This window comes from Triturus cristatus, chromosome 4_1, assembly GCF_964204655.1.
Source record: "Triturus cristatus chromosome 4_1, aTriCri1.1, whole genome shotgun sequence".
Classification (NCBI taxonomy): Eukaryota; Metazoa; Chordata; class Amphibia; order Caudata; family Salamandridae; genus Triturus; species Triturus cristatus.
Window position 1 is genome coordinate 1344473377 of NC_140585.1, and position 26391 is coordinate 1344499767.

A 26391-nucleotide genomic window follows, 5' to 3' on the forward strand; every position below is an offset into this window, starting at 1 on the left:
CCGTATGTTTCTGGAAGGTTGCATTGATAAAATCACAACAGATTTTACGCTTCTACATGAAGCTATCAGGGAAAGTCACTGACCTGGTGACAGAAATAGAGGAAGCCGTCCCGGTTACCAAGGCGATGTCCAATGAAATGTGAGCACTTTCGGCACGGTTGAATTCACTGGAGTGCAGGGTGGATGAGGCGGAAGGCCGCTCCCGCAGAAACAACATCCGCCTAGTTGGATTGCCGGAATGCACGGAAGGTGAAGACGCAGTGGCTTATATGGAGACCTGGCTGAAATCCCTGATTCCAACAGACTCACTATCTCCCTTCTTCGTCATAGAAAGAGCACACAGGGTGCCAACGGGTCGCCCATTACTGGGCACAGGCCCCTGATCCTTCTTGCTCTGCCTGTTAAATTTCAAAGACAGAGATGCGATACTCAGAGAGGTCAGGAAGATAGACGCGGTCAAGGTGTATAACTCTCAGGTCCTCTTTTTCCCAGATTTCGCCCTTGGTGTCTAAATACAACGTAATGCATTTCTAAACAGTCACGAAGCGGATGCGGGACTTAAACATAAAATACTCCCTCATATTCCCGGCTCGCCTCCGCGCGGTCTTGGATGGATCAACTCATAAAAAATGAAAAACAATGAAGCAGAGAAAGCATGGGAATGGCTTGAAAGCATGGGACAGCACACTGTACCAAGCCAAAGACGTACTGGCAGGGAAACAAATCCTAAGAAAGTGGTCGTCGCAGGAGACATAAGCCGCGTTCTGAGGCAACTCTGAGTTCGCTGAAGGTGGCACCTCAATTGAAGCAAGTACTGAGGGAACAACAGGACGCTTTGCAAACGGCGGCGACCATGAGGAGGAGGCAGGCAAGCAAAGATACAGACTCGTCCCCAGAGCGATCCCTAAGCGCAGACAGTTCTCTAATGCCTGTACAGCACCCCAAGAACATGATATGGTTGACATCGCCGCCTGACCTCTGCCGCACCACACCACCTATGGACCTCATTAGCTAGTGTCTGTGACACATGCCACCCACCAACAAAGTCATCTGGAATGTTGGAGGGCTGCACGCACCGGCCCGCACATACGAAATATATGCATACCTCAAGAGACACGCAGCAAATGTAGCGCTGTTACAAGAGACACATACAGCACAACCAGAAATCCATAGGCTACAGCAGAGATGGAAGGGCCAAATACTAGCCACAGGCTACTCGTCCTATGCCAGGGGAGCCCTCATCGGTGTGAGACCAGGAACACTATTTACCCCAGAGGAGACAAACATGGCCGCTTTGTTCTAGTAAGAGGCTGTCTTAATGGAGGTCCGATAGTGTTAGGCTCCATATACGCCCCACAGATCAAAACACCTTCTGGCGCACACTTACAGAATTACTATCATGCTGGTGTGACGTGCCATGGTTGTTAGGTGGTGATTTTAACGCAGTACTAGACATCAGTCTGGACAGATCCTTCCTCCCATTGACGCAAATATCAGCAACATCCAACGCCCAAAACCTGAGGGAGTGACTACGTCTTTGGGGGTAGGCAGATGCATGGAGATCCCTACACCCACAAACACGCTTATATTCCCACTACTCTCACCCACATTGCTTACATGTTCGCACTGGCCAATTTGTGGTAAGCTCACCAATTCTGGCGAAATGTTGCAGAGCCAACTATCGCGGCAGAACTCACTCTGACCACAGCCCACACATTTGACAATTCCATGGAGACGATACAGGGCGCACCACTCGATTGTGGAGGCTGCAGCCTCTGGCGTTAGAGGATCCCCAATATAGGGAAGCAGTAAGCGCAGCAGTAGATACATACTTTGAAAAGAACACGGGCTCAGCCGCTGATGTGGGAGTACTATGGGATGCAGGAAAGGCAGTAGTTAGGGGGCAATGTCTGGGACTGAACTGGAGTGTAAGAAGACAGCTAGATCGCGAGGTAAAAGATATCGATGATTCCCTGACCAAGCTGGAAGCAGCCCTAGCACGAGGCGGTGACGTGCAACAAGCTGTAGATGCGCAGAGGGGAAACCATGCGGAAAAACTAGAAAGGTTGCGCTGCTTAAACTATGAGGCACATGCAGCACGCAACCATGCGGCAGCAGACAGGTTGGGCAGATTGCTAGCAAGAATGTTCAGGCAGGAGCATGCACAAACACCTATACTGCGACTGCAGCCCGCCACAGGACAGGTACTCACCAAGCAGTTTGACATCCACTGTGAATTCGCGTCCCACTACACCAGAGTATATAAATCCCGAATCTTTCCCACACCGGCAGAACTGAAACTATTTCTGTCCCCTCTGGACCTACACCAAGTGTCAGCAGAGCAAAGAGACAACCTGGATCCACCAGTCTCGCTACTGGAGGTCGAGATGACAATACGAGCATTGGCCACCTGCAAAGCGCCTGGTACTGACAGACTGCCAACCGAGTACTATAAGGCATGTCAGCAGGCACTAGCCCCACAACTCCTCTTGGTATATCACAATGCACAAGAAACAGGGATACTACCAGGCACACTTTGAGAGTCATTATTAGTGTTGTTACCTAAACCCAACAGAGATGCAGAATTGTTAGGCTCATATCGTTCATTAGCACTATTGAACATACATTACAAAGTGCTAGATAAAAATATTTGCGGACAGGGGGGCAACACTTGTGCCACATCTGGTCCATGCCGACCAAAATGAGTTCTTACCAGCCCGTTCCACGTCCCTGAATCTACAGCGTTTTTTCAGGGTAGCACACTACTCAAGAGAGAGTTGGGCACGCTCTGGCTGCTTAGTACTAGACTTTGAAAAGGCATTTGATACCCTAGAGAGGGGGATTCCTTTTTGCTGCACTCCGGAAAATATGGTCTAGGAAATGGGTTTCTAGGGCTAGTAAAATTACTTTATAAGCAGCCCATGGCTAGAGTTAGAACAGGTCCGTATCTGTCTGAGCAGATTCCAATCGAACAGGGGGACATGACAGGGCTGCCCGCTCTCCCAGTTATTGTTTGCATTGGCCATTGAGGCATTAGCCGAGCCCCTGCGTGGGTCACAAGAGGAATGGGGTATCCCTCTGGGAGATGGGATACACACAGTCTCATTGTACGCCAACGATCTTCTGATCTATCTCAGAGATGTCGGGATTTCATGCACAGCAATAGAAAAAACATTGTTAGATTTTGCCTCTGTCTCTGGTCTCCAAGTGAACGGGGAAAAATCATGTTTATACCCTTTTTCGGAATCCACATTGGACCCAAATATGCTTCTTAGCGTCATCTCAGTACGTTGGCAACTAACAACGTTCCGATACCTCTGGGTACTCATATACAGGGAACATGCGGATCTATTTGAGGGCAACCTGGTTCGAGCAGTTACAGCAATACGTGCACAAATGACCTTCTGGAGTACGCTACGCTACCCCTGACAGTTATGGGACGTATTGCACTTCTGAAAATGGTGGTGCTTCCACGTCTCCTTTCTCATTTCACAAATCTGCCAGTACATGTTCAACCAGTGTTTTTCAGTGGATTCAAATGAAATATGAGGCACTTCAAATGGCATGGATCACGCAGCAGAGTAGCACTAACCAAAATGTACCCCTCGATTGATCAAGGGGGTCTCGCAGTACCTAATATGGAGCAATATTATCTAGCAGCACAGCTCCAGTGGGTTGCCAAATGACTAAGTGAGTGACAATTAGAAGATACTGCCATGCTTGCAGCGGGATACACGCACTCGCAGATAGTAACGATATTCCATCCAGGCAGGAAGGGAAAGTCGCCTACCCAACTATTAGTGCACGTAGCTTACAAATGCTTCAGCCACAGTTTAAGACTCACAAAAACAATCACTCCATATACGCCATCACTCCCTATAGTTGGGACGCCTAGGAACTGCCGGGCCCTCACTGGCATAGAACTCTCCCGATGGGAAGAAGTGGGAGTGCACACTCTAGAAAACCTTTACAGTGATGGCCACCTGCTACCATTAATAAAAAATATAATAATAATCCACATTTGTAAAGTGCCAACAATCACCCGTAAGGGTCTCTAGGCGCTGGGGGCCGTCGGGAAGATTAAGCATGCTATTGCCCAGAGTCACATGGTGCTGGGCTAATCTGCCGCCGGCGCTGGGGATCGAACCGTGATCCCCAGATTCCAGAGTCAGTTGCCCTGGCCGTGGCGCCACACCTCTTCCCTCCGTTTGCAGTGCTTGCTGACGAATCCGGATTACCGCAGGGACAATTCTTATTACATGCAGCGGTGGTGCACACATTGCGCACACTGTGGGGAGATATAACACAAGAGCCTGTCACCCACTTAACACTGCAATATCTACAGGAGCTGGGCACAGGCCAACATCTGACTAGATGGTTGGGAGACTCCATACGTAGGCATACAGCACCGCCACTACTATCTCTCCGAGCCCACTGGGATGCCGACCTGCAGGGACCTAGTACAGACCGGGAATGAGAGAACATTCTGGTAAGTTGCACACATGTCCCCCGAAATGCCAGATTCTGGCTCATTCAGTATTACAGATCAATCAATGAATCAGGGATTTGTAAAGCGTGCTACTCACCTGTGAGGGTCAAAAGGCGCGGAGGGGGTGCAGCTCTGAATCAATCGAAAAGCCAGGTCTTGAGGCTCTTCATGAAGGTGTGCAGCATGGGAGAGCTTCTGATGTTGACTGGGAGCTCGTTCCATGTCTCTGCTGCGACGTAGGAGAAAGCTCTTCCACCTGCTCTGGTTTTGCGGATGCGTGGGGTCTCTGCCAGGGCAAGGTTGGCGGAGCCGAGGTTCCTTTTGGGTACGTGGAAGGAGACTCTTTCGTTGAGGTATTTGGGTCCGATGTTGTGGAGGGATTTGTAGGCGTGGGTGAGTAGCTTGAAGGTTACTCTCTACTCGATGGGGAGCCAGTGGAGGTCTCGCAGGTGCTGGGTTATATGCTCCTGTCGAGCAGTTCCGAGGACGAGTCTGGCTGCGGTGTTCTGGATGGTTTGAAACTTGTGTAGCAGGGATTGGTTTATTCAGGTGTAGAGGGCGTTACCGTAGTCCAGTCTGCTGGTTATGAGTGCGTGGGTGACGGTCTTTCTGTGTTCTGGGGGGATCCACTTGAAGGTCTTGCAGAGGAAGTTGAAACAGGTGGAGGCAACGGCGTTGATCTGGTGGGTCAGGGTGAGGGAGGAGTCTAGAATGATGTCAAGGATCCGGGTGTGGTCCGTTGGGGTGGGTGGGATTCCGAGGGCAGGGGGCCACCATGAGCTGTCCCAAGCGGTAGGGGAGGGTCCGAGTACGAGGACCTCAGTCTCCAAGTTCAAATTTTAGGCAGCTGCCGCTCATCCAGGCTGAAACATCTTTCATTCCTTCTTGGAAATGTGTCTTCGGGGTTCTTGGTGAGAGAGAGGATGAGCTGGGTGTCATCTGCGTACGATACTATGCTGAGCCCGTGCTGTCTGACGATGGCGGCGAAGGGGGCTATGTAGATGTTGAAGAACGTGGGGCTGAGCGAGGATCCTTGGGGTACTCCACAGTTGATCTCGGTGGGTTCAGAGAGGAAGGAAGGGAGTTTGGACCTTTGGGTTCTGCCGGAGAGAAAGTAGTGGATCCAGTCGAGGGCAGTTCCCCGTTTACCGGCATCTCAGAGTTTATTTAACACCAGCCATAATAAATCACTTCTTTAATCGAAATGATGCTGGATGTCAAACATGCAATATGGTGGGAGCAGACCTACTACACATGCTGTGGACAGGCAGGGTTATCCAAGCATACTGGGACACAGTCACCAAGCATCTGGCTCAATGTACAGAGCGCAACATAGATTGGACATGGGAGACCTGCCTTCAAGGTTTATATCAAAGGTTAAAAAAGCATAAAGTGACAAACTGTTATTAAGACTTGGGACTCATAGTGGCCAAACGTCTGTTCACAAGGCGTTGGAAATCCCCTGAGCCCCCAGTCGCGAAGGCCTGTTTCCAATCGCTTTTCTGCTGGGCACAAGAGGAAAGCATAGCACTCCACCGCGAAGACGCAATGCGGATACGGAAACAGCCAGGGGCAGAGCTATGGAACGGAATATTGTAAGATTTCCGTACACTGTGGAAAAACTACTCTGAAAATCAGGAAAATGTGTCTAAACACGACGAGGAGTAAGATTTAATTAATAGCATAGGGCGTATGACAAGCAGGCATGCCAGCAATAGACAGTGATGTAGGCACTTAAGGCTGTGGGAGTGGTAAGCCCCTAACATCCATACAGACAAACTATCAACTATTCCAGAATTCAGAAAGCCAACAATGGAATGGGTGGGCAATAGATGGCGGTGGGAGGGGGGTGAGCGAAGGTGGCACAAACACAACGAGTTAATGACGTAGAATTCTTGAGAGAGAATGCTGATTTAATTAACTGAAAATGCGAGAAGGGGGTAACTGCATTGTTCTTTTGTTATATTAAGTTTATGTTATGTGAAATTGTTGGAAATAGACATCACAAATACTGCAACTGTGTTAGGCATGACTTTGTAACTATTAATCGAGCTGAAGCATAGTAGATTCAAGCCCTGAAACATTTATAGCCGAACCTCGAAATGTCTTGTTGATGTATGGCCTAATATGTGTAAAGCAAAATATTTTAAATTTGAAAATTCAATAAACAAATTTAAACAAAAAAGAGGCAAGATGTGAAAAATCATGACCCAATTTGGGAATCCCAAAGGGGTGTAAATACTGCCCTCACCCACTTAATGAGTGGCATGCTTCATCATAGGGCCGTGGCGACTCACTGGTGTAGACCAACAAGAAGACCAAAAAGAATGTAGAAAAGAAACAAATCTTAGAATAGGGATCCCTCACGCAGAGAAAAATTGTAATACTGCCTAAATGGGTATACGCTATCTTTATTATGGATTCCACTTGGCAGGATTAAAAAATGTTCAGATTAAGGGTGTATGGGAAAGTAACAACCCCATGTCCCTATCTGCCGTATCATCATGTTTCTGCCATAAGTAGCCGCCCATAAGGGTCGATGTAAACCTTCAGGATATGGATCACTACAAAAGGTTCTAGACATGTACCCTCCTATTCTTGTCACTATCTGGTAGGGCACTCATACGTGGCTATACTTGCCCTTTTTGTCGACACACACCGCCTGTGTACCTGAGTCTCATCAATGATGATCCTAACTCGGGGACAGAGTGGGAACCCTTTTCTGTAGTCACACTTACTTCAAGGTACGGAAGTCTCCTAATCAGCCACTCTTGTCCCTACGACGGTGCTCTAATAATCACTGTATGGCAGAGCAGACAGTATGTTGCCATACTGCTCCACAATTTCTCTTTCCTGTCTCAGCAGATGGACTGACACTGCTGTACCAGGAGCAGGTACAGATGCTAGGACAGGTGGACTGGGTGGTGGGGAGGTCCTGCCAATACTAAGGAGGTTGAAGGAATTGCAGTGTCAGAAGAAGTGGCTGCAGCCTCTTGCAACTCCTCCTCCCACCGCTGTTCGTCCTGCACCAATCTAGTAGAGTGCATTATCTCCAAGTGCTTGTACATTCCAGACATTTAGAAAGAATACTGCTGTGGGGTCCCATAAGATATTACCTTTTTTTTCCCAAAGGTTACAGATTACGAATTTTGTATTAACCTGATTTCTCCAGCTGGCAAGGAGAAAAACTGCCAGACAACAGACTCTTTTATCTTATTCCTGTGCTCTAAATCATGTACCTCCTGTAGCATCATCTGCTCTTCCTGTTTTTACTGCTACTCATACACAACAGGGTCTACTTTGTCAGCCATTGGAGCACTGCAACAAGTGGAAGGTGGCTTGAAAGACCAGATATTCCTTCAAGAAAGGCATACACCCTTCATCTTTCAGGATCTGAATGTAAATGGGGAAAAGAGGTATAAAATTCCGAGGTACTATCGAGATTGTACTGCTGTAACTCCGAAATACAAAAAAAAGATTACATTTCATAAAATGAACATACTCATAATCAAGTCTGGCTTCTACTGTAGGAAAGTGGAGTATTATGTGGTGATGCTAGTTAGAATCATGATACTTAAAGATGTTTTGTGGATTCACAATATTAAATCCTTGTCTCAGTCCTGGCAGTGTGGCAAAGAACAGTCTGGCTTTACTAGACAAACATGTGTTAAGCATTTCAGAATACCAACATTGAACTCCAACACCAATTTATGAAAATAAGCAGATTTTTATATAAATTTAGATACCAAAACGAACACAATTGGATATATATAACCGGAGTTATTGCAGAGTTGTCCTGGCTATTCTTGGTGCTGAAGCGAGAGTGGAGGAGAGCTGGGTTTAACGCTGAGATGGCACTGGAGAGGAAACAGATGCAAAAGGTCGACAATGGGGCCACTGCTGTGGTCGGTTGAAAGTGCTGCAGGGCTCCCTCTTGTTGCAGCGTTGATTGAAGATGGTGGTAACTGGACTGGTCACCAACAATCCTTGGAGGTGGTAAGGTCAGCTTGATAATACTTTGACGTCCAGAGGAAAACTGTAACCACCTGAAACTTGATGGAGGTCAGGACTACAGTTCCCACAATGCATTGGACCAGATATTTTTGGATGCTCTCTCAAAGGGCCCAATGGCTAGAGAGTCTTTGGTTCCAGGACGTTCTTTTTACATACAGTTGCAGGGGACTAGTGCCAATGGTCCAAGGGAGTCTGGAGTTGCCTTTGGCTCTCAAAGGGGGTCCCTCTGTCTAGAGGAACCGATCTATGATCGTAGAACTACATGACTGAGTCGCAGTAGTGAAGTTCCAAGAGTGTTGTAGGCGGTGCAGAGTATTCCGCCTTTGGTTTGTGTGGCTCCTGTAGTCGCAGACTCTGGTCACTTCTTTGTCCTCCTTTGCATCTTCACAGATCTGAGGTTCTGGTGTCAGGGGTGTCACATAAATCCTGCATTTCAGAGGCGGTGCTAGCTTTGAAGGTCACCGCCATGATGTTCCACTTCACTAGTCATCCTGTCAGGGAAGTAGGTGTCACTTCCTTCCCAGCCAGGCCTTTGTTTCTGCCTGCCAGGAGGTCACATTTCTGTCTTGGTGGTGGCAGCTGCAGGCTGTCAGCCAGATCACAGGAGAGGCTGGAGCAACCAGGTGGGCAACCTCTAACGCAGCCACCTGGGTACATGCCACATCAAACCCAACATTGGAATTATCTCAGGGGTGAGAAGGCATGTTGTTAGATACCAAACATGACCATATTCAGCAGTACCACAATGGAACTGGCGCCCTCTTGGTGTCCGTGTGCCAGCCTATGTTACACTATGGACCGCTAATCACTTATAGTAGTCCTTAATAAAAAAAAGGGCTACTATAGGGACATATAAACTTGCATTTATATGTCCACACCTTTAATATACTGTACCTCCTGGGCTTAGGAGGCCTACCTAAGGGGTGACTGACATATACTAAATAGTGCTTTGACTTTGCCACTTATGTTGAGGGCAAAGTCGAGTTGGAGCAGTTTGCACTGGTCCTGCAGTCTGCATTGGCAGGACTGCTGTCATCTGTTTACTTGAGTCTATCAGGGTAGCACAATCAGTGCTTCAGGCTTTGGTGACCCATTTAACACCCATGTTGTAGGTACCCTTGGTACCATTTACTAGCGACTAGTAAGGGGGTTAAAGTCCTTGCCAATTGGAAGTTCCAATTTTCTTACATCGTTTTTAGGGAGAGAGCACTGACACTGGGGCCTGGGCACAGGCTTCAGTCCACTTTCAAACATAACGATCAGCACTTTGGCAAAATGTGTGGGGGTGACCAAACGAAAAGTGCACTTTCCTACAGTTACAGCAGCCTTTGTGTGGTTTTAAATCAAAACATACTTCAAAACAAAAACAAAAAAGTTAACTATAATATCAATGTTTAATAGCAGCAACGGGCTATACACACATAGTCCAACAATACTAAATTAAATAACAGCCATCAACTATGGTGGCGATGATGACTGTCAGGATGTAACACCAAAAGGGCTATGAACACAGCCCAATATAACGAAATACCAGCAACAACCATAGGGATTGTGCTGGCTGCTGGAAACCAATACAGGTTTATTTCTTCTTCAAAGAAATAACAGATAATTATGTCTCATCAAATCCATGTACATATGTTTCTACATAAAGCAGGTAATTTTCTGTATAAATCCTTATGCTTCTTTTGCAAAACAATGATCATGTTACTGTTAAGTTACGAAAACATGTATTAAAAAATTACAAAAACTTAGAAATTCAATGAAAAATAAGCAAAGGTTAAAGCTTAGTTATAGTTAGGAAATCCTAAAGTTACGGTTATACCCAACAGTTATAACTAGTGCCCTGTTCGAAATGTCCTATAGTTCGCACACCTACATATACACTGTTAACAACATGCTAGCCACACTACATGAACTATAACTAGTGCCGTCTCCATCCAAAGATTATACGATACATCACTTATAGTACAATAAATAATAGTATTTAGAACGCTCATTAAACCTCCAATTACATCTTTTACATATATATATATATATATATCATTTCTTTAGTATACAGAGTCTAATTTTACCTAATGCGACTAAAGCCTGGTGAATATCCTTCATCACATTCCTGTAGAGCTCCTTTTGCCATTCATGTAAAAGCTTCCACTCTACTTCAGAGAAACAGGCTGTCACATCCTGGAAACATACTGGTGCCTGAGAAAGAACGCAAATTGCATATAAGATACAAAGTTACAGTGAAATAAATATCCGACGGGAAACAATAATTACAAGATCTTGTTTTTTGGCCTGGCTTTTTCCTTGGTTCATTCACAAGTACCAACTATAAATTACTAGCGCAAACAAGGACATGGGTAAACTGGAGCTTCATCTGGCATTAAACACTGAGGTGGCTATCTAGGCAGAGGACCTGCCTGCATGAAGGTAACACAGAGGCAAGCCATGATGCCAATACACAACATGCCCAAAATGACTGCCTCTGCCTGCAACCTTTCAAGGACGCTCTACTTAAAGCTCATGGAGTTACTAAGCGTATTATGACAGCAGGTTTATGGAGGTAGTAATAAGTGACAAACACTCTTAGACCTTCTTATAAGTGTTATGGTGGCGATGTGTTCTGCTTTTTTTTCTGCTGCAGTTTTTTTCTGCTTATTGTAATTTGATGTTGCTGAGTTGTACTTTGTTGTGTTCTATTTTGCTGTGTTATATTCAGTTAGGTTTTCAATGTGGTTTTTTGTATGTTATTGAGCTTACTTTGGAGATGTCAACAAACGTAGCTGCATTTCCGGCTAAAAGCAGCAGATACTTTTAAAGTCCCTGTACTAACCATTTACCGCTGTATAACGACTACCGCTCCTCGAGCTTTAAGACACCAATTAGTCCAAAACTGTAGCAGAGATCACGCTTTAATTAGCAATTGCAGGGCTCACTTTTTATGTGGCCCATGTGCCTCAAATGTGAAGTTCAGAGTAACTCTTTCAGTTGGAGTACAATCCTCTATTTAAGTGGCCAGGAGAGCGTAATGTAACTGTAACACCGTAATTTAACTTATTTTAACACACCAGATTTACCAAATGTTTTTATAACCCAACAGCCACGACACCAACTAAAAGCAAGTAGACAGGGATGCTATGCCCTTCTATCGCAAAAACAAAAACAGCAAAAAACTCGTTTATGAACTAGACCCACCGGCTGGCTTAAAGTAATTATTCAGAGCCCGCCAATGGCACTTGTGTCTGTGTATGGAATCAAAATGTTTCAATATTTACTTATGAGGGGTATAGGTTTCAAAGGACATCAAATGCTAAAATACTGATTTGTTTTCGGAAGTCTGAAGGATTAGCTAGGGTAATGTTAATCCTTAAAATGGCAACTGCTCTGTTAGAGATGCACAATTGAGGCACGTAATCTGGTGGCCGGTGATCTATGAAGGTTTTGGGTAGGTTGTGACAAGACGAAACAGTATGACTGTTAACGCTGCACAATTTAGTTAAGGAGTCAGTCTTTACTGAGGATATGTGAGAGTGCGCCTTAATAGAAAACATAACAAGTTAAACCAGTATATCGAGCAAAAATGAATCCATCAATGGTAAATGTAAAGCATGATAACAATTACTTCACTGGTGTGTTTTTCTAGAGGAACAAGTTACTTACCTTCAGTAAAGCATTATTTAGAAGAGACAATATCTAGCTGCAGATTCCTTACCTTTGAATTTCCCAGACGTCAGGCTGATGGGGAAACTTTTGCGCACTGTCAGGTGGCTCCATTTGGCTGTGTGTGAGATCATTGGTGTCATTAGAGTGGGTTATGGTGTTGCGGTCACCTATATAGGTGCCCCCCAGGCATGCGGACGTCAGTACTTTTCATTTTCGCACGCCAGAAGCGCAGAACCATGAAGTGACTGACTTGAATGCGTGTCACAACTAGGGCCCAGTAAAAGGGGAACAACCTTAGCCCTAATAAATGAGTCCGGGGGTTCACACACAGGAGGGGGTCGGTCAGAAGGGGGGGGTCATGCAGTGGGTAAGGGGGTCGCGCAGAGGGGATGGGGGTTGCGCAGAGGGGAAGGGGGTTGCGTAGAGGGGAAGGGGGTTGCGTAGAGGGGAAGGGGGCACGCAGAGGGGGGGGCCGTGGGATGGCAGGGGCGCAGTGGATTGCGCGGGGGATAGCAGGGAGGGTCAGGGAAGGGTGGCGTGGGTAAGAATCAAAAGGAGGATAGTAGATAAAGAGGCAGACAGAGGGTCAAACGACCTTTCTGTACAATATTTTACAAACCTTTGCCAACAGCAGGTGTATACCATCTTAGTGGAAAGCCACCTGGCCGCCAAAATAAACTCACACACTTCAGGAGGAAGGTCAAAACCTCAACTGTCGCCATTCAATCTCCACGCATGGAGGAGGAGAATTGACAGGTTCGGGTGGAGGACCCTCCCCTGTTGCTGCAACAGAAGATCCTCCCGAAGGGGAAGCCTGATCGGAGGATCGATGCTCATTTTCAGAAGCTCTGAATACCGGACTCTCCTCGTCCAGTCTGGACCCACAAGAATGACTTGGGCCGAGTCGCTCTTGTTCTTCTTCAGAACCCTGGGCAGGAGTGGTATGGGTGGAAAGGCGTACAGCAGGCCTAAGTTCCACTCAGAACGAAAATTGCCGCCGAGCAATAGCTACCTTGGAAACTCCAGCGTGCAGTATTGCGGACACTGCATGTTTTCTTCACTGATGAAAGATACCTTGTGCCACCTCCAACTGGAGACACCATTCGTGATCTGCTAGGCATCGAAGGCTGAGTATGTCCGCCCTGGTGTTCAGAGAACCTGCCAGGTGTTGAACTTCCAGGGTTATGCCCTGCTGTTCGAGCCATGTCCAGAGATGCAGAGCCTTTCGACAAAAGGTCCACGACCCCACCCCGCCCTTCCTGTTGCAGTACCATATGGAGGTGGTGGTGTCCGTGAACACCTGCACTAGCTTCCCCTTGACGGAAGTAAGAAACGCTTTCAATGCCCAAATCGCTCAGAGCGCCAACAGATTTATGTGGAGCCCCGATTCTGCCGGAGACCAGTGTACCCTGATCTCCACCTCTTCGAGATGGCAGCCCCACCCCAAAAGGACGCATCTGTCATGACTAGGGGTTCTGGCTGGGGAGGGGAGAGGGGGCTGCCGTTGAACCAATCGTCATTCATCAACCACCACTGCATCTCGCAGTTCCTTCCGAGATCCGGACCACGTCAGTGAGATTTCCTTGGTTGGAGAAGACGCAGTCGCCAGGCAACCGGATCAAGCACATGATCTGAATCCTGGAGACTGGGTGGTAGTGAAGAATCACAACCGAGAATCGTGCCTAGCACCCAGGTGGGATGATCCATTTATTTATTTATTTATTTATTTAAACGGTTTTATAGAACGCTGGCTAGACCCAAGGGTATCACAGCGCTTTACAGGGGATGTAAGTGGAAACACTATGCAGTATTACATTCGTACAAAAAGGAAAAGCAAAACATATGAGCAAAATGTAAAGAACAATAAATACATAGACAAGGAAATAAGAAGTAACATTTAATCCATAACCAGGCATTGGATATCTGTGCAAGCGTGGTTGGCCAGGGGACGTGGGGAGGAGGTATGGGGAAAGGCCTGGAGCCGGGGAGGGAGAAGGGGGAGGAGATGGCATGAAGGAGTATGCAGTGAATATATGAGAGCTGGTAGAAGGAGGATGAAGGTATATGTGAAGAAGAGAGGAGGGGTAGAAGGTCAGGCATAATGCGGTGAGAAACATAACACCATAATGGGCAGGATGTGAGACAACTGTAAGGTGACAGCATTAAGGACCCCAGTATTTGAGGAGAATGTGTCGCTTGAGATCTCTTTTGAAGCAGAAGTATGAAAGGTTGCAACGTAGATCTTTGGGGAGAGAGTTCCAGATTGTAGGCGCATTACCGGAGAAAGAGCGTGATTGGGTAGATTTCATATTAACCAAGGAAGGAACCAGTATAAGAGCATTGGTGCTCCTCATTTCTCTAGAGCAGCCCGCTTTGTGAAGTCTTTGTGAGCGATACAGTGGGGTTTGAAGATGTAAGGCTTTATGTGTAATGCACGCGGTCTTGTAGATGGATCTGCCTTCGATAGGAAGCCATTGGAGATCTTTGAGGATGGGGGAGATGTGATCGGACCTCTTGCAATCGAAAATAAGCCTGGCAACGAGGTTCAGGACAGACTTGATAGGGGCTAGGTGAACTTTGGGTGTTCCGAAGAGCAAGGCGTTACCATAGTCTAATCTGGAGAGAACTAATGATTGGACAACAGATTTAAAGTCATCAACAGGAATGAAGGGTTTGATTTTCTTGAGGTGATGTAGGGAAAAGAGGGCGCCTTTGGCTGCGTTTTTTATGTGGGGAGAAAGGCTGATGTTTTGGTCAATACTTATTCCGAGAGATATGACTGAGCTCGAGGTGGCCAAGGAGCAGTTGAGAGCTTTGAGGTCAGCAAGGCAGTGTTGAATGGGGAGCCGGTTGTTTTTAGGGGCGAAGAGAATTACTTCAGTTTTTTTAGGGTTGAGTTTCAGGTAATTTAAATGGAACCAATGTTGAATCTTAGTCAGGGTATAATTTGTGCAGAATGTCTGCATGGGATTTGATTTTATAGTAAAGTTGGGTATCGTCCTCATAGAGGTGGTAGTTGATACCTGCGTTCTTTAGAATGAGGGGGAGGGTCTCCATAAAGAGGTTAAATAGAGCAGGGGAGAGAATAGACCCCTGGGGAACACCCAGGGAGACAGGCATAGGTTTAGAGAGGCAATTGCTGATTTTAATTTGCTGGGTTCTGTGCTGAAAGAAGGAGGTGAACCATTCGAAACAGGACCATTGAAGCCAAACCGATCTTTGAGGGTGTTGAGTAAGGCAGAGTGGCTGACACAGTATTGAAAGCAGCAGAGAGGTCAAGAAGGATGAGAAGGGAAGCCTCCCCCTTGTCGAGGGAGTGACGGATATCACCAACAATGTTGAGCATCGCAGTTTCTGTACTACAGCCCTTTCGGAAGCCTGACTGTAATGCATCAAAAAGGTTGAATGAGTCGATATGTTTGTCCAGTTGTCGTAAGACGCATTTTTCGAGGGCCTTGGAAAGAAGAGGCAGGTTAGAGATAGGGCGCAAATTGTTAAGGTCGTTAGGGTCTGCAGTAGCATTTTTGAGGATGGGAGAGATTTGGCCAAGCTGGAGGGAAACAGGGACACAACCAGAGGCCAAGGAGGAGTTGATGATGGAAGTCCAATAAGGTGAGATGATATACTTTAAATCTTGAACGAGGTTGGCGCGGAGCAGGTCAAAGGTATGAGAGGAGGGTTTAAGCTTAGTGATGATGTTGAGGACTTCTCGTTCGGTAACTGGGCAAAAGTAAAGCCAAGATGCGTTATTTTTGGGCTGTGGGCAGGTTAGGAGGTGCTCAAGGGGGGCGGCGGTGTGCAGGAGAAGACCAGAGTCTGGAGGGGGCGAAGGTAAAAAAGGAGACTTGGGTGGGAGGACATGGAGGGGTGAGGAGCTCTGTGGTGTGGGAGTAACCGCAAAGGAAAGATCAATCTTGGAAATTTTATCAGAAAAGAAATTTGCAATTTCTTCACATCTTTTGGTAGTGGCGATCAATTTGGGGGGAGCAGAATCTGTTTTTGATAATGTTGAATAGTTCCCTAGGTCTATTCTTAGCTCTGGCGAAGGAGGCCTTTTCATTGTGGATGTGTTTTTTGTAATTACCCCGAGCAGATCTGAGGAGGGCAAGGTTTGGGAGGGAGGCATGTTGTCTCTATGTGGGTTTGGTCATCCTAAGCGCGTGTCTCTCATTATTGAGATCAGCATTAAACCAGGATTTTGCGGGGATATTTCTTTGTGATTTTGATTTGGCAGGGGCAATTTGGTCAAGGACCTCGATGATGGATTTGTTGTAGTATTCAGTAAGATCGTTAGCATTTTGTGAGGGAGGAGGAAGTTGAAGTTTCGCTTTAAGTTTAGTCTCCAGTTCGCCTGGAGGAATAAGGTGAAGGTTTCTGGTTATTTTCATATGATTGGTGTTTTTGGGGGGAGGGGGAGGTGTCATGTTGTTGATCGTGAAGAGAATAAGGTGATGGTCCGACCAATCAATGGGGACAATGTGCAAAAGGGCAGCCAAATCTTTGCTAGTGATGATGGCGTCAAGAGTAGCTCCTTTGTCATGTGTTGGGGAATGGCAAAGTTGATTCAAGTCAGTAACGTCAAGTAGGCCATTGAGGATACCAACCGAGGGATCAGTCTTATTGTTCCAGTGAATATTGAAGTCTCAGAGGAAAATGTTTTTGGAGTTGGAAAAAGAGGCTTGGGAAAGTAGTTTAGACAGTTCATCCACAAAGGTCAGAGGGTCACCAGGGGGGATGGTAAATGTTATGTAGTCGAATAGCGGGGGCCCCCTGAGCTTTCTGCTACCATGTATTCAAAAGTGGCGTGATCAGGGTTCTTAACAAGGGAGAGTGGGAGTTAATCTTTATAAATTATGGCTAGGCCACCCCCGATTTTGTCAAGCCTATCTTTTCTGAGGATAGAGTAACCCGTTGGGGGAGAGCATGTCAGGAATAGAAGAGGAGTGAGCCTTGAGCCAGGTTTCCGTAAGAAAGGCGACGTCGATGGCTTTATTGAGGATAATCTCAGAGATTTCGAGAGCATGTCGTGCAGCTGACCTACAGTTGATCAGCATGCAGTTGAGGGGTTTGTGGTTGGTATCAGGGGAGCATCCTGAATGGATAGTTGTGAATTGCAGGGGGCCTGGGCGAGCCAGGGGAGGTTGGGGTGCGGCTTAACCCCAGGATCACAGGAATAGTGGAGTGAAGTGTAGAAGGATCGATAGTCGAGGTGAGTTGTGGAGGGGTCCTGGGCGAGCCAGTGGCGGTAGGGCTTATGCTTCTCCCTAGGATCACCGGAATAGTGGCGTGAGGTATGCGAGAGTCAACAGTCATGGAGCTGGGGGGGTAGGAATTATTTAGATCTCCAGGGTCCGGGTAGGAGAGATGGTTCGGTGCATGGGATGGGATAAGGAGGCAGTTACCAGGGAGACCCTCAGATGGTCTGCCATAAGGTGTGGTACTTCTTTGTGGAGGAAAAGCAGAGTTGGTATGAGCGTCGCCGATTGAGACGGGATGATTGGCAGGTTTAGTATCAGAGAGGGCGTTAAAGTCTTTCCTGAGGGATGAAAATTCCAACGCCAAGATAGAGAGGTGGAGTTCAATGTTCAGAAGTGATTGGGTTACAAACGTGTACGGTAAGGAGGAAAGGGGGTCAGTGGGGAGAGGGGCATGTTACGCATTAGCCAGGGAGGGAGGATTGGGAGGTTGACGAGGAGGGAACCCAGGAGACGGGAAGTGAAGGGTGTTCCAGATGTTAGGCTGAGGAGGGATTTTAGTGTGAGCGCCCACATTCCCAGTGGCCTGATGGTTGCTGTGAGAAGAGGAGGGGCAGATGAGCAAGTGAAGTGAGGTGATCTCATCTCTATGAGATTGGGGATCAGTAAGAAAGGACGGGATTGGTATCCCTAGAGGGGCGGTAGGGGTGATGGCGTGACGGGTCTCGGTGTGTAGGGGGGTCGGGTAGGGAGATCAGACAGTGGGGGATGAGAGGACTGAGGTCATACTAGTTACAACAACAGCAGTGAAATGTGCAGGGTTGCCCAACTGGATACATGCCAGTCATACTAAAACGGTTCCAGCTCCTGAGGAAGAAAGACCACAACTGACACAAGCAGCTGAGGCCGCTGAAGGTTGGGCAGCTGAAGAATCTAGAGCAATAGATTCTGAAAAAGCTGACAAAGAACAAAAGTCAGGAAGATTGGATACCAGTGGTAGACATACCTGAAGTGACTGTTAAAACAAGAAGCAGAACCAGATTAGAAAGACCAGAAATTAGAGAGGACCAGACAGGGGTAGAAGAACACGCTCAGGAAAAGGTGCACAAAACTGATAGAGACCCTGAGCAGGATCAGACAGGGAAAGAAACTAACACTCGGGCAATCAATGAAACAAATGAGCTTGAGCAGGAACAGACAGGCATAGAAGAAAGATGTTCAGGCTGCAGAAGAACAAAGTGCAGTAAGACCTGAGCAGTACCAGTTAGGAGAAGAAGAACAATTTCAGGAGGAAGGAGAACAACAAATCAAAATAAGACCTGAACAGGATCAGATAGAGGAAGAAGAACGTGTTCAGGCAGATGAAACAACAATAACAAAACCTGAACAAGGACAGATAGAGAGGGTCACTGAATACGAGGTAAATCAAATTGTGCCACAGCTTAATGAAAATAAAGGAGTTATTTCTCGAAATAGACAGGGAAGGTTAAAGTGCAGTGCAAGTCAAGAAGGTCAGAAAAGGCGATAACTGGCCAGGTGGTGTCAAAAGGTTAAAATATCAAGACTATAAGTGAGGAACCGGAACAAGTGAATGAAGTCACTAGTCAATCTGGGCAGTTGACTGAGAAAACTGGACGAAGAAGCCAAAGACTGAGAATCTTGAACAATAAGTTCAAAAGGCCCCGAGTAAACCTATGTGATTCTTGAAGAACTCGAGAATCTAGATTTAAATGAAGAAAGTGACGAAGAAATAATTGCAGAACAGATTGACGAAGGAGAAGTGAGACCTCCTTGAAGTATCAAAAGAAATAAAATTCATAAAGCAAAGTGAAGAAAAGAAGAGAAATCTTCTTAGACTAAAATGGCTGAAGATAGGGTTGCTGGAAGGCCAAAACGAAATTGTTTCAAAAAGTGCTGTAGAATCTGTATATGTAGCATACTATTAGTAATCATAGTTTGGCTATTTTTAACAATACCAGTTCCTTACTTAATGATAGCAGATAAGAAAAATAACACGGACACTAATGAAAAGTTAGCAAACTTAAAGGGAGATAGAGTAGAATTAGAGGCACCAGATGAGTTAGACCTGCATCACACTGTAACAAATAATGACACTACTTTAAATGTATTCACAAAGTTATTATTTCAATATGTAGACACTATGGAGATTAGTGATTGTTATATTTGTATGAAATTACCAGCTTCAGTAGAAGAGGGCGTTACCTACAATCATTTACCGTTAACATATGGCATTTCATGTAGTATTTTAACCAGTTTATTTTATAGAACAGGAAAGGTACAGTATTATTATTCATACTTAGATATGATCTTTTCAGAGATTCCTCTTCGAAAGGGTATGAATCCAGTGCTTGGTAATCAAGTTGCACAGTTTATGGGTGAATTTTTCTTAACCATGAAGACAATAGATATAGCAGAAGCACACAAGCATAATTTAAATCTGCAAGACCCCCTTTTCTGATGTTATGGATCTCTAGTGGGGGAATTATGACAGATTATCCCGCCAACTGGAATAGTGTGGTCTTGCAGATTCAGACTAGGAGTGCTTGGAGGCTGCGGCTGCCGGGAGCACAAATCAACCTAACTGCCACTGTTCCGAGGTGCTTTAAGAGACAACACTTACGTCAACATTTCCCACAAATTCCTTGAGAGAACCCCAAAACAACAAAGGAAGTGGACTTCAAATCATATGCATTGAAAAACTAGAGCGGTGCACTACCAAGTAAGTAAAATGTCAATAAGGAAGCTTCATCAGCACTGCTCGCCACTTATCGTTACTTTCACGCATGCCATGACGAAGTTCAATAATTGAACGAAACGCGTTGGCTGATGCTTTGCATGAACTGTTAGAAATAAAGAAATATATTTTTGCAACTAAGACACTGATGAAGCTTCCTTATTGACATTTTACTTACCTGGTAGTGCACCACTCCAGTTTTTCAAAGTATTGTATATCTGCCTGGCAGTTGGCATCCAACAACGGCGGGTGCCGGAGCCGATTGTGCACACAGATTCATAACATACTACCAATTCACGACCTGGGGAACACACCAAGGAGGTGCGGCTATTGGAGTCTGCCGTTGGTGCCTTTCTTTCATTCAAATCATATGCAGTTAAGGCCACTGAGCTTTAAAATTCTTTCTAAGGGACACAATATTCCCCCCAACTCGCAGGCCAAATGGATTTGTGGCGCCCTGCAATATCAGCTCAATTTCGGTTTTGAAAACCTAGCAGCAATCAGTGCTTAATTTGAGCCGGTGGCACTTGTCAACTCTGGGATTTATGACAGCCAACCACATGGTGGCGCCGTTTGTCTAATTTTGTGATGAACACAACAGTTGTTTAATAATTCTATATACATTAAAAATGACTATTACCCAAATCTATACAAATAGCTTGATAGGCAGGTATTAATTATTTTTATTTAGAAAAAGCTGTAGTGCTTTCCTAACAAGGGCCCTGGCACTTAGGGGTATATCAACAAGACCCGGCGTTAAAATTATCGTCGCTTTTGCACCCGTTTTCGGGCGAAAAGTGGCGATAATTTTAACGCCCTATCAGCATGGACACGCTAAAGCGTGAATCCATGCCTTAGCGCCCATCATCTTAGTGCCTCGCAAATGAGATACGAGGGAGGCGTTCCCGTGTGAAATACAGCGAAATTAATCGCTAACAAAGGTTCTCCCTATCAACAAGGGAATCGCTAACCCGCCTAGCGACATTAAAAGTAGCGTTGACCGGCTAAATTTTTACGCCTGCTAATTTCCCAACTTGGCCATGTTCATCATGGGAGGTGGATTGTCACGCTAAATCCACATCTCCCTTATCTACAATGTTTTATATAACGCTGTTTATTATCGCTGGTATTCCTGCGATATGGTCTCTTTTCGCCGCTATTGCCGGGATTTCTATCGCCTCGGCGATGCGCGTTGCTGATAGTGTGCTAACCGGGCGATAGAATCCGGCGATAGACGGCGTTAGGATTTTGCACGCTAAGCGCGGCCAGCGATAATTATCGCTGTTGCTTGATGATATGCCCCTTATTTCTTTACAAATTAAGTACCGGTCCTACTCTTCCTTGTCACTGCACTACAAGGCTTTAGAAGAGCTGTTCTAGAAGTACTGGTAACTAGGGCAAGTGCGTCTAAAAGGGACAGATCTCACATTCCTCCTTTGACTGTGAATCGAGTAACATGTTTGATATCATAGAGTATCTGGAGTTGTGTTTGAGATGAAGTGTCCAGGGGTGTACAGGAAGCCTGTTGATTGGTGTCGCTTTGAACTAATTTGTTTGTAACAAGCGTATGCATTACTGGGACTCGTAGTTATCGGAAAAGTTATGCATTGCTAATAAAATAAAGAGAAAGAGCATGTAACAAATGCAGATCGATTGGTAAACACAGACGTCACCTCTGAAAGCTGCCGCCCCTCCCCCTGCAAAACTCCCCCACTCTTCCCTTTTGTAGCAGTTTGCTCACCCTCTCTGTGTCTTGTTTGGACATTGTCACTTGTTCCAACGGTATTTCTCAGGTATAAAATATGTATCAGGTAACGACTCAGCACTGGCCACGAAACACGCTTCAGAAACAGGTCTCAACTATTCCATCCCGGGGACTGAAAGAACTGGAAGTGAATGGACGCCCATACCAAAACAAAATTACGCCTGCTCAGACACGAGATGCCGATCCATAGCGCATGCTCAAATTGCACACTAGAATGGTTGTGTTTCCGGTTCACGGAAGAGGTTTGAGCGTAACATGGGATAGAAATAGCGTTTATCTTTTTCTTTATACTAAACTTAGATGCATAGCTGCCGGTGTTGTGTAATATTTGGTACCCCTCGGGGTCGTGTATCTCCTGCTCTTCGGCAGACTATGGAGGTCTTGCCTATTGGACAGCTCAAACGAGCCCCCAGCCGCCCCGCCCACTCCTGCAGGCAGAAGGAGCAGCGCTCCTGCTAGAAATGCACGCAGTACAGATGGGTGATTCTTACACAGGCATTGAATCCCTTCTTGGAGACAGGAGAGGAAATAATTAACGGTGCTGTAGCTGAAATTAGCTCACATTACATATTCGTTTCTGGGCCATTTCCTACCGCTGGCTAAACATATTCTTGTTAGGTTTCCGGATGGAGAGTTCTTTTAGGAAGCACGATTAAAAAGTGATTTACAGTAAAATCTTTATGGAAATGTTGTTCAAATTTATGTGTGCTAATATGTATGTGGTGTGTGAGCATATATTTGTGTTTGTGCGTCTGCGGAAAAAAAGCATGTATGCCTTTGTACTACTTTCATCGGGAGCTTTGGATGGCACACATGTTTGAATATCTACTCACTTTAGTTCAAGCACCTGCCTTTGCTTGTTTCTGTAAATATCTGTGAGTGTGCCTTTGTCTTTCATGGCACATTTCTATGTGTTTGCATGTGTGCGTGTTTGTGGGTGCATTTGTGAGGGTATGCATATTATGTGGATGTGCATGGGTTTGGGCTCCTGCATGGTTTGGTTTTTATAAGTGTATGTGTGTGTGCCCTTATCTTCCATGGCAGGTCTCTGTGTTCATATTTGTGTTTGCATCTGTGTGGGCATACAATGTGAGTGCGTGTGTGGTTGCATGTATGCCTCTTGTACAGACTCGATTGCTGCAATGTATCTTTAATAGTTAAGATATGATACTAAATTATATTCTGAACTGCCCAGTTCTGGTAAATATGAGCAAATACAACAGTCCAAACAGTGTGAGTCCTATTTAAAGTTTTAAAATAGAGGGAGATAAGCAGGTTCCTACTCTCCTGAAAATGAGCTGTTCCACACAAAACAAAATAAGATGCAAAATAAATATTTCATATAGAAATGATTTAGATGATTTGTATCAAAACAGTCGAAAAGGAGAGCTTTTTTATCAAGTATGTTAGTGGCTCTAGATGTTGTGCTCACAGAGTTTCTTGTGAAGTGATTGGCATTTAGCCATTAACTTGTAATGAGGTCCTTTCTGCTACCAAAGATAAACTCGTTTGTCCTGATTTTCCCTCTCTCTTAAGTTTCTATGGGAAAGCCCTGCTCCTGTCGCACCTTCAGTGCCCCTCCACATGCGGGTCATAGAAGAGGTCCCCAGGCCAGCAAAGCCCATCTATTTACAAGATGCAAGAGGAATGAGTGAGAAAATGCTTTCATGCTGCACAAAGCTTTCTTATGTTTCAGAATGGTGGGAGCAGGTGTGAACCTGGACTTCCTTGGGCATGTGCTGAGTTAAGGAGTTGGGTGCTTTATGTGAAACTAGATATTCAAAGGTAGTGCTGCCTGTTGCAATCCGATTTGGTGTGCTAATGCACCTGCAAAGAAACCTGTTTATAATAAACAAATAATGAATTAGAATCAAGTTGGAACTACTAAACCTTGTATCGTGGTGTCTGCACTATGAGAAGGCATTGTCCAAGTCAATTAGTCTGGCTTACAACTGAAAGTACCTCTAAGCTTTCATCCATGCAATCACTCACCTGCACTCACATGAAAGTAGCCACTCTTTATCATACAGTCAAGCATCTGGCCTCACCTTACCAACCTATGAAAATCTCATGATCGAACAGTGCTCCACAGCTCATTCATCACAAGCCTAGAAGACTGACAAATGAGGAAGATGCTTGATGTGCGTGAGGCCTCACTTTGGGAACGACCTGGACCCTTTTTAAGAGCAACCTGGTAAAGTGCCTTTGCTGCAGATCAGCGCATATAAAATCTCCCTACTTCCACGGACAGAGTAAATCCACAGTCGCACGCACATACACTCTTCATACGCTAGGGCCCATAACACTGACATTCATAACTATTACTCTATCCACACTGTATATAAGAGAGAAAACCTATACCAATCTGCATCCAGTGCGAGGTCAATGTGACCATAAAGATATGTCCTGAGTCATGATTTTAAACATAGGGAAAACATTTGAAATTCAATAAATGACAAAGAAATAACCACCCGACACTGTAATTCAAACAAATGGTTGTTTATCTAAATTAGTTTAAATGAAAGTCAATCATTAGCAAAATCATTATTCTCATAGTTACCTATTCTAGCTAAATGGGTCAGGACAGGTCTCTCAGTAAAGTCTCCCGAGTCACCGTCCTCTCGATCAGCGTCGATCCTCTCGAGCATAGATTCAGGAAGAAGTGGCCTCAATCGCTACAGACCCTCTCTAGTCTAGTAATATTTATAAGGAAAATAACAATAATAAAGTAACAAACAAACTCTGAACGTCCGTTGAGCCGCTGAGCAGAGCGGGAAGGAAAGAATGTTATCTGGCAACATTTAGAAAAACCTCCGCTCAGAAAAATCACAAAAATAAAAACACGGAAGAAGGAAACTCAAGTTAGGAAAACGATACACTCATGAATGCTCTTCCTTGGTACCATAGTGAAGCCACCGCAAGTTATCACAGTTCATTGTGGCTTTATCCTTTTCCAAGGGCAATTGGAAGCAAGCCCGGAGCTGCTGTCCTCACGGAAACTTTTAATTCAGACAGAGGCTGTGGTCAGGTGACTTCCAACCATGTTCAGCAAGGCCTCTCGTCACATTTCAGTCACTCGAGTGCAGGCTGTAAATAGCGGCCATCTTGGACTAGGCCAAAACGGACCATCTTAATTAAAAGAAACACAAAACAACGTTACCACATCATAATGATTGTACAGTGTTAATCCCCACTAATACCCTTATGTGTATGTAATTACCTAGCTGTCTGCAACACAAAGAAGTGTTTAAACACGTTATTTTTAAAGCGTAAACACAAAACAAATAACACTTCTGCAACACTTATTTTATTAATTTGCTCACCAATTTAGTTCACGTATTAATAAAGCAACATATATGCATTCCCGCGTGTAATTTTTCTCTCATTAGTAATGTTGATTAGTCAAGACTTTTTAACAAAGTTAGTGATTAATGATTATAAATCCGTAATTTTAATCATAACATATAACAAAACTGGAGCTAAAAACTTAATAAATTTTCAATAGAAAATTCTGCTGCAGCAATCCCCCCTTTGGTGATATATTATCACCACAAAAACCAACCCAAAAAAAAAGAAATTAGTCCCAATTTTAGGAGAAATTGAAAATGTCTTTTTTTATGACACAACATCAAACACCAGATTCTCTCTCATCATCCCTCCTCGACTCCAAGTAAACATTCTCTCTCAATTCTTCTAATTCTATTTCTTGTGGGTCTCTCTTTGACCTCTTTTGTTTCTTTGCAGTATTTTGCCTAATTATTCTCTTTTTCCCTCCCCTGTTTTTACAACACAAACACCCCAATCTTAATATCAATAAAGCAACAATTACACATGTCAATGGAAATAATATTTTACCAGTAATGGTACTACCTATTTTAGCAATAAAACTCTTAACAGCAACTATCTTATTAGCTATTTTAGTCCAGATACTTTCAGCTTCCAGTGGTACTAATTCTTCATGCAAATCAGTAATATTTTTGATATAGACCTTTAGATCTTTGCCTTCGTCAGGAATGTAAGTGCAACAATGTTGAACTTTCAGCATTCCACAAACTCCACCCTCCTTGGCCAATAAAATATCAAGGGCAAGTCGATTTTGCATAGACATGGCACGTACGGCAATCATCTCCGTATGTACCAAAAGAAACCCTCCAGCGGTACTTGTCGATAAGCGATCCACCACTGTTGACAGTTTCCGAATTCCATATGCATTTAAAGAAATTCCCACTGCTGGAATTAAAGCTCCAAAGATATCACCTACAATTTCTGACCAAGTTTCTCTCTTAAAGCGTGTTAGTATATTAATATGTTCTACATCTTCTATCCTATCTATATGGAAAATCTTTGGAAAAACCAGGCCAACATAACACGTGCCATACCAATGGTCAGGCAACCTGTAATAAGCCCTATTCCCACAAATATAATACACTCCCGGGAAAACTGGATCTTCTCCACCTTTAAATCCCCATCCTGTTGCAATAAAGTATGTATCATGGCACTCACTAGTCCCAAC

General features: G+C 45.0%; 1 protein-coding gene across 4 annotated transcripts in view; it reads right to left on the minus strand.

Annotated features, from left to right (window-relative positions):
• Positions 1-22195, minus strand: part of LOC146856651 (zinc finger protein 540-like) — a 330854-nt gene extending 308659 nt beyond the window's left edge. For 2 of the 4 annotated variants that reach the window (XR_014981542.1, XM_085654830.1), the window contains exons 1-2: positions 21855-22191; positions 10576-10702 (exon numbers count right to left, since the gene is read on the minus strand). Coding sequence is in view for 3 of the 4 variants with exons in the window: in XM_085654830.1 (XP_085510956.1) it covers positions 10576-10702; positions 21855-21878 (151 nt within the window). In the remaining variant the exon portion in view is untranslated. Of the gene's footprint in view, positions 1-10575; positions 10703-21854 lie in introns of all 4 variants that reach the window. The other 2 variants (XM_085654832.1, XM_085654833.1) reach the window with 2 other exon arrangements.
• Positions 22196-26391: the final 4196 nt, after the last annotated feature.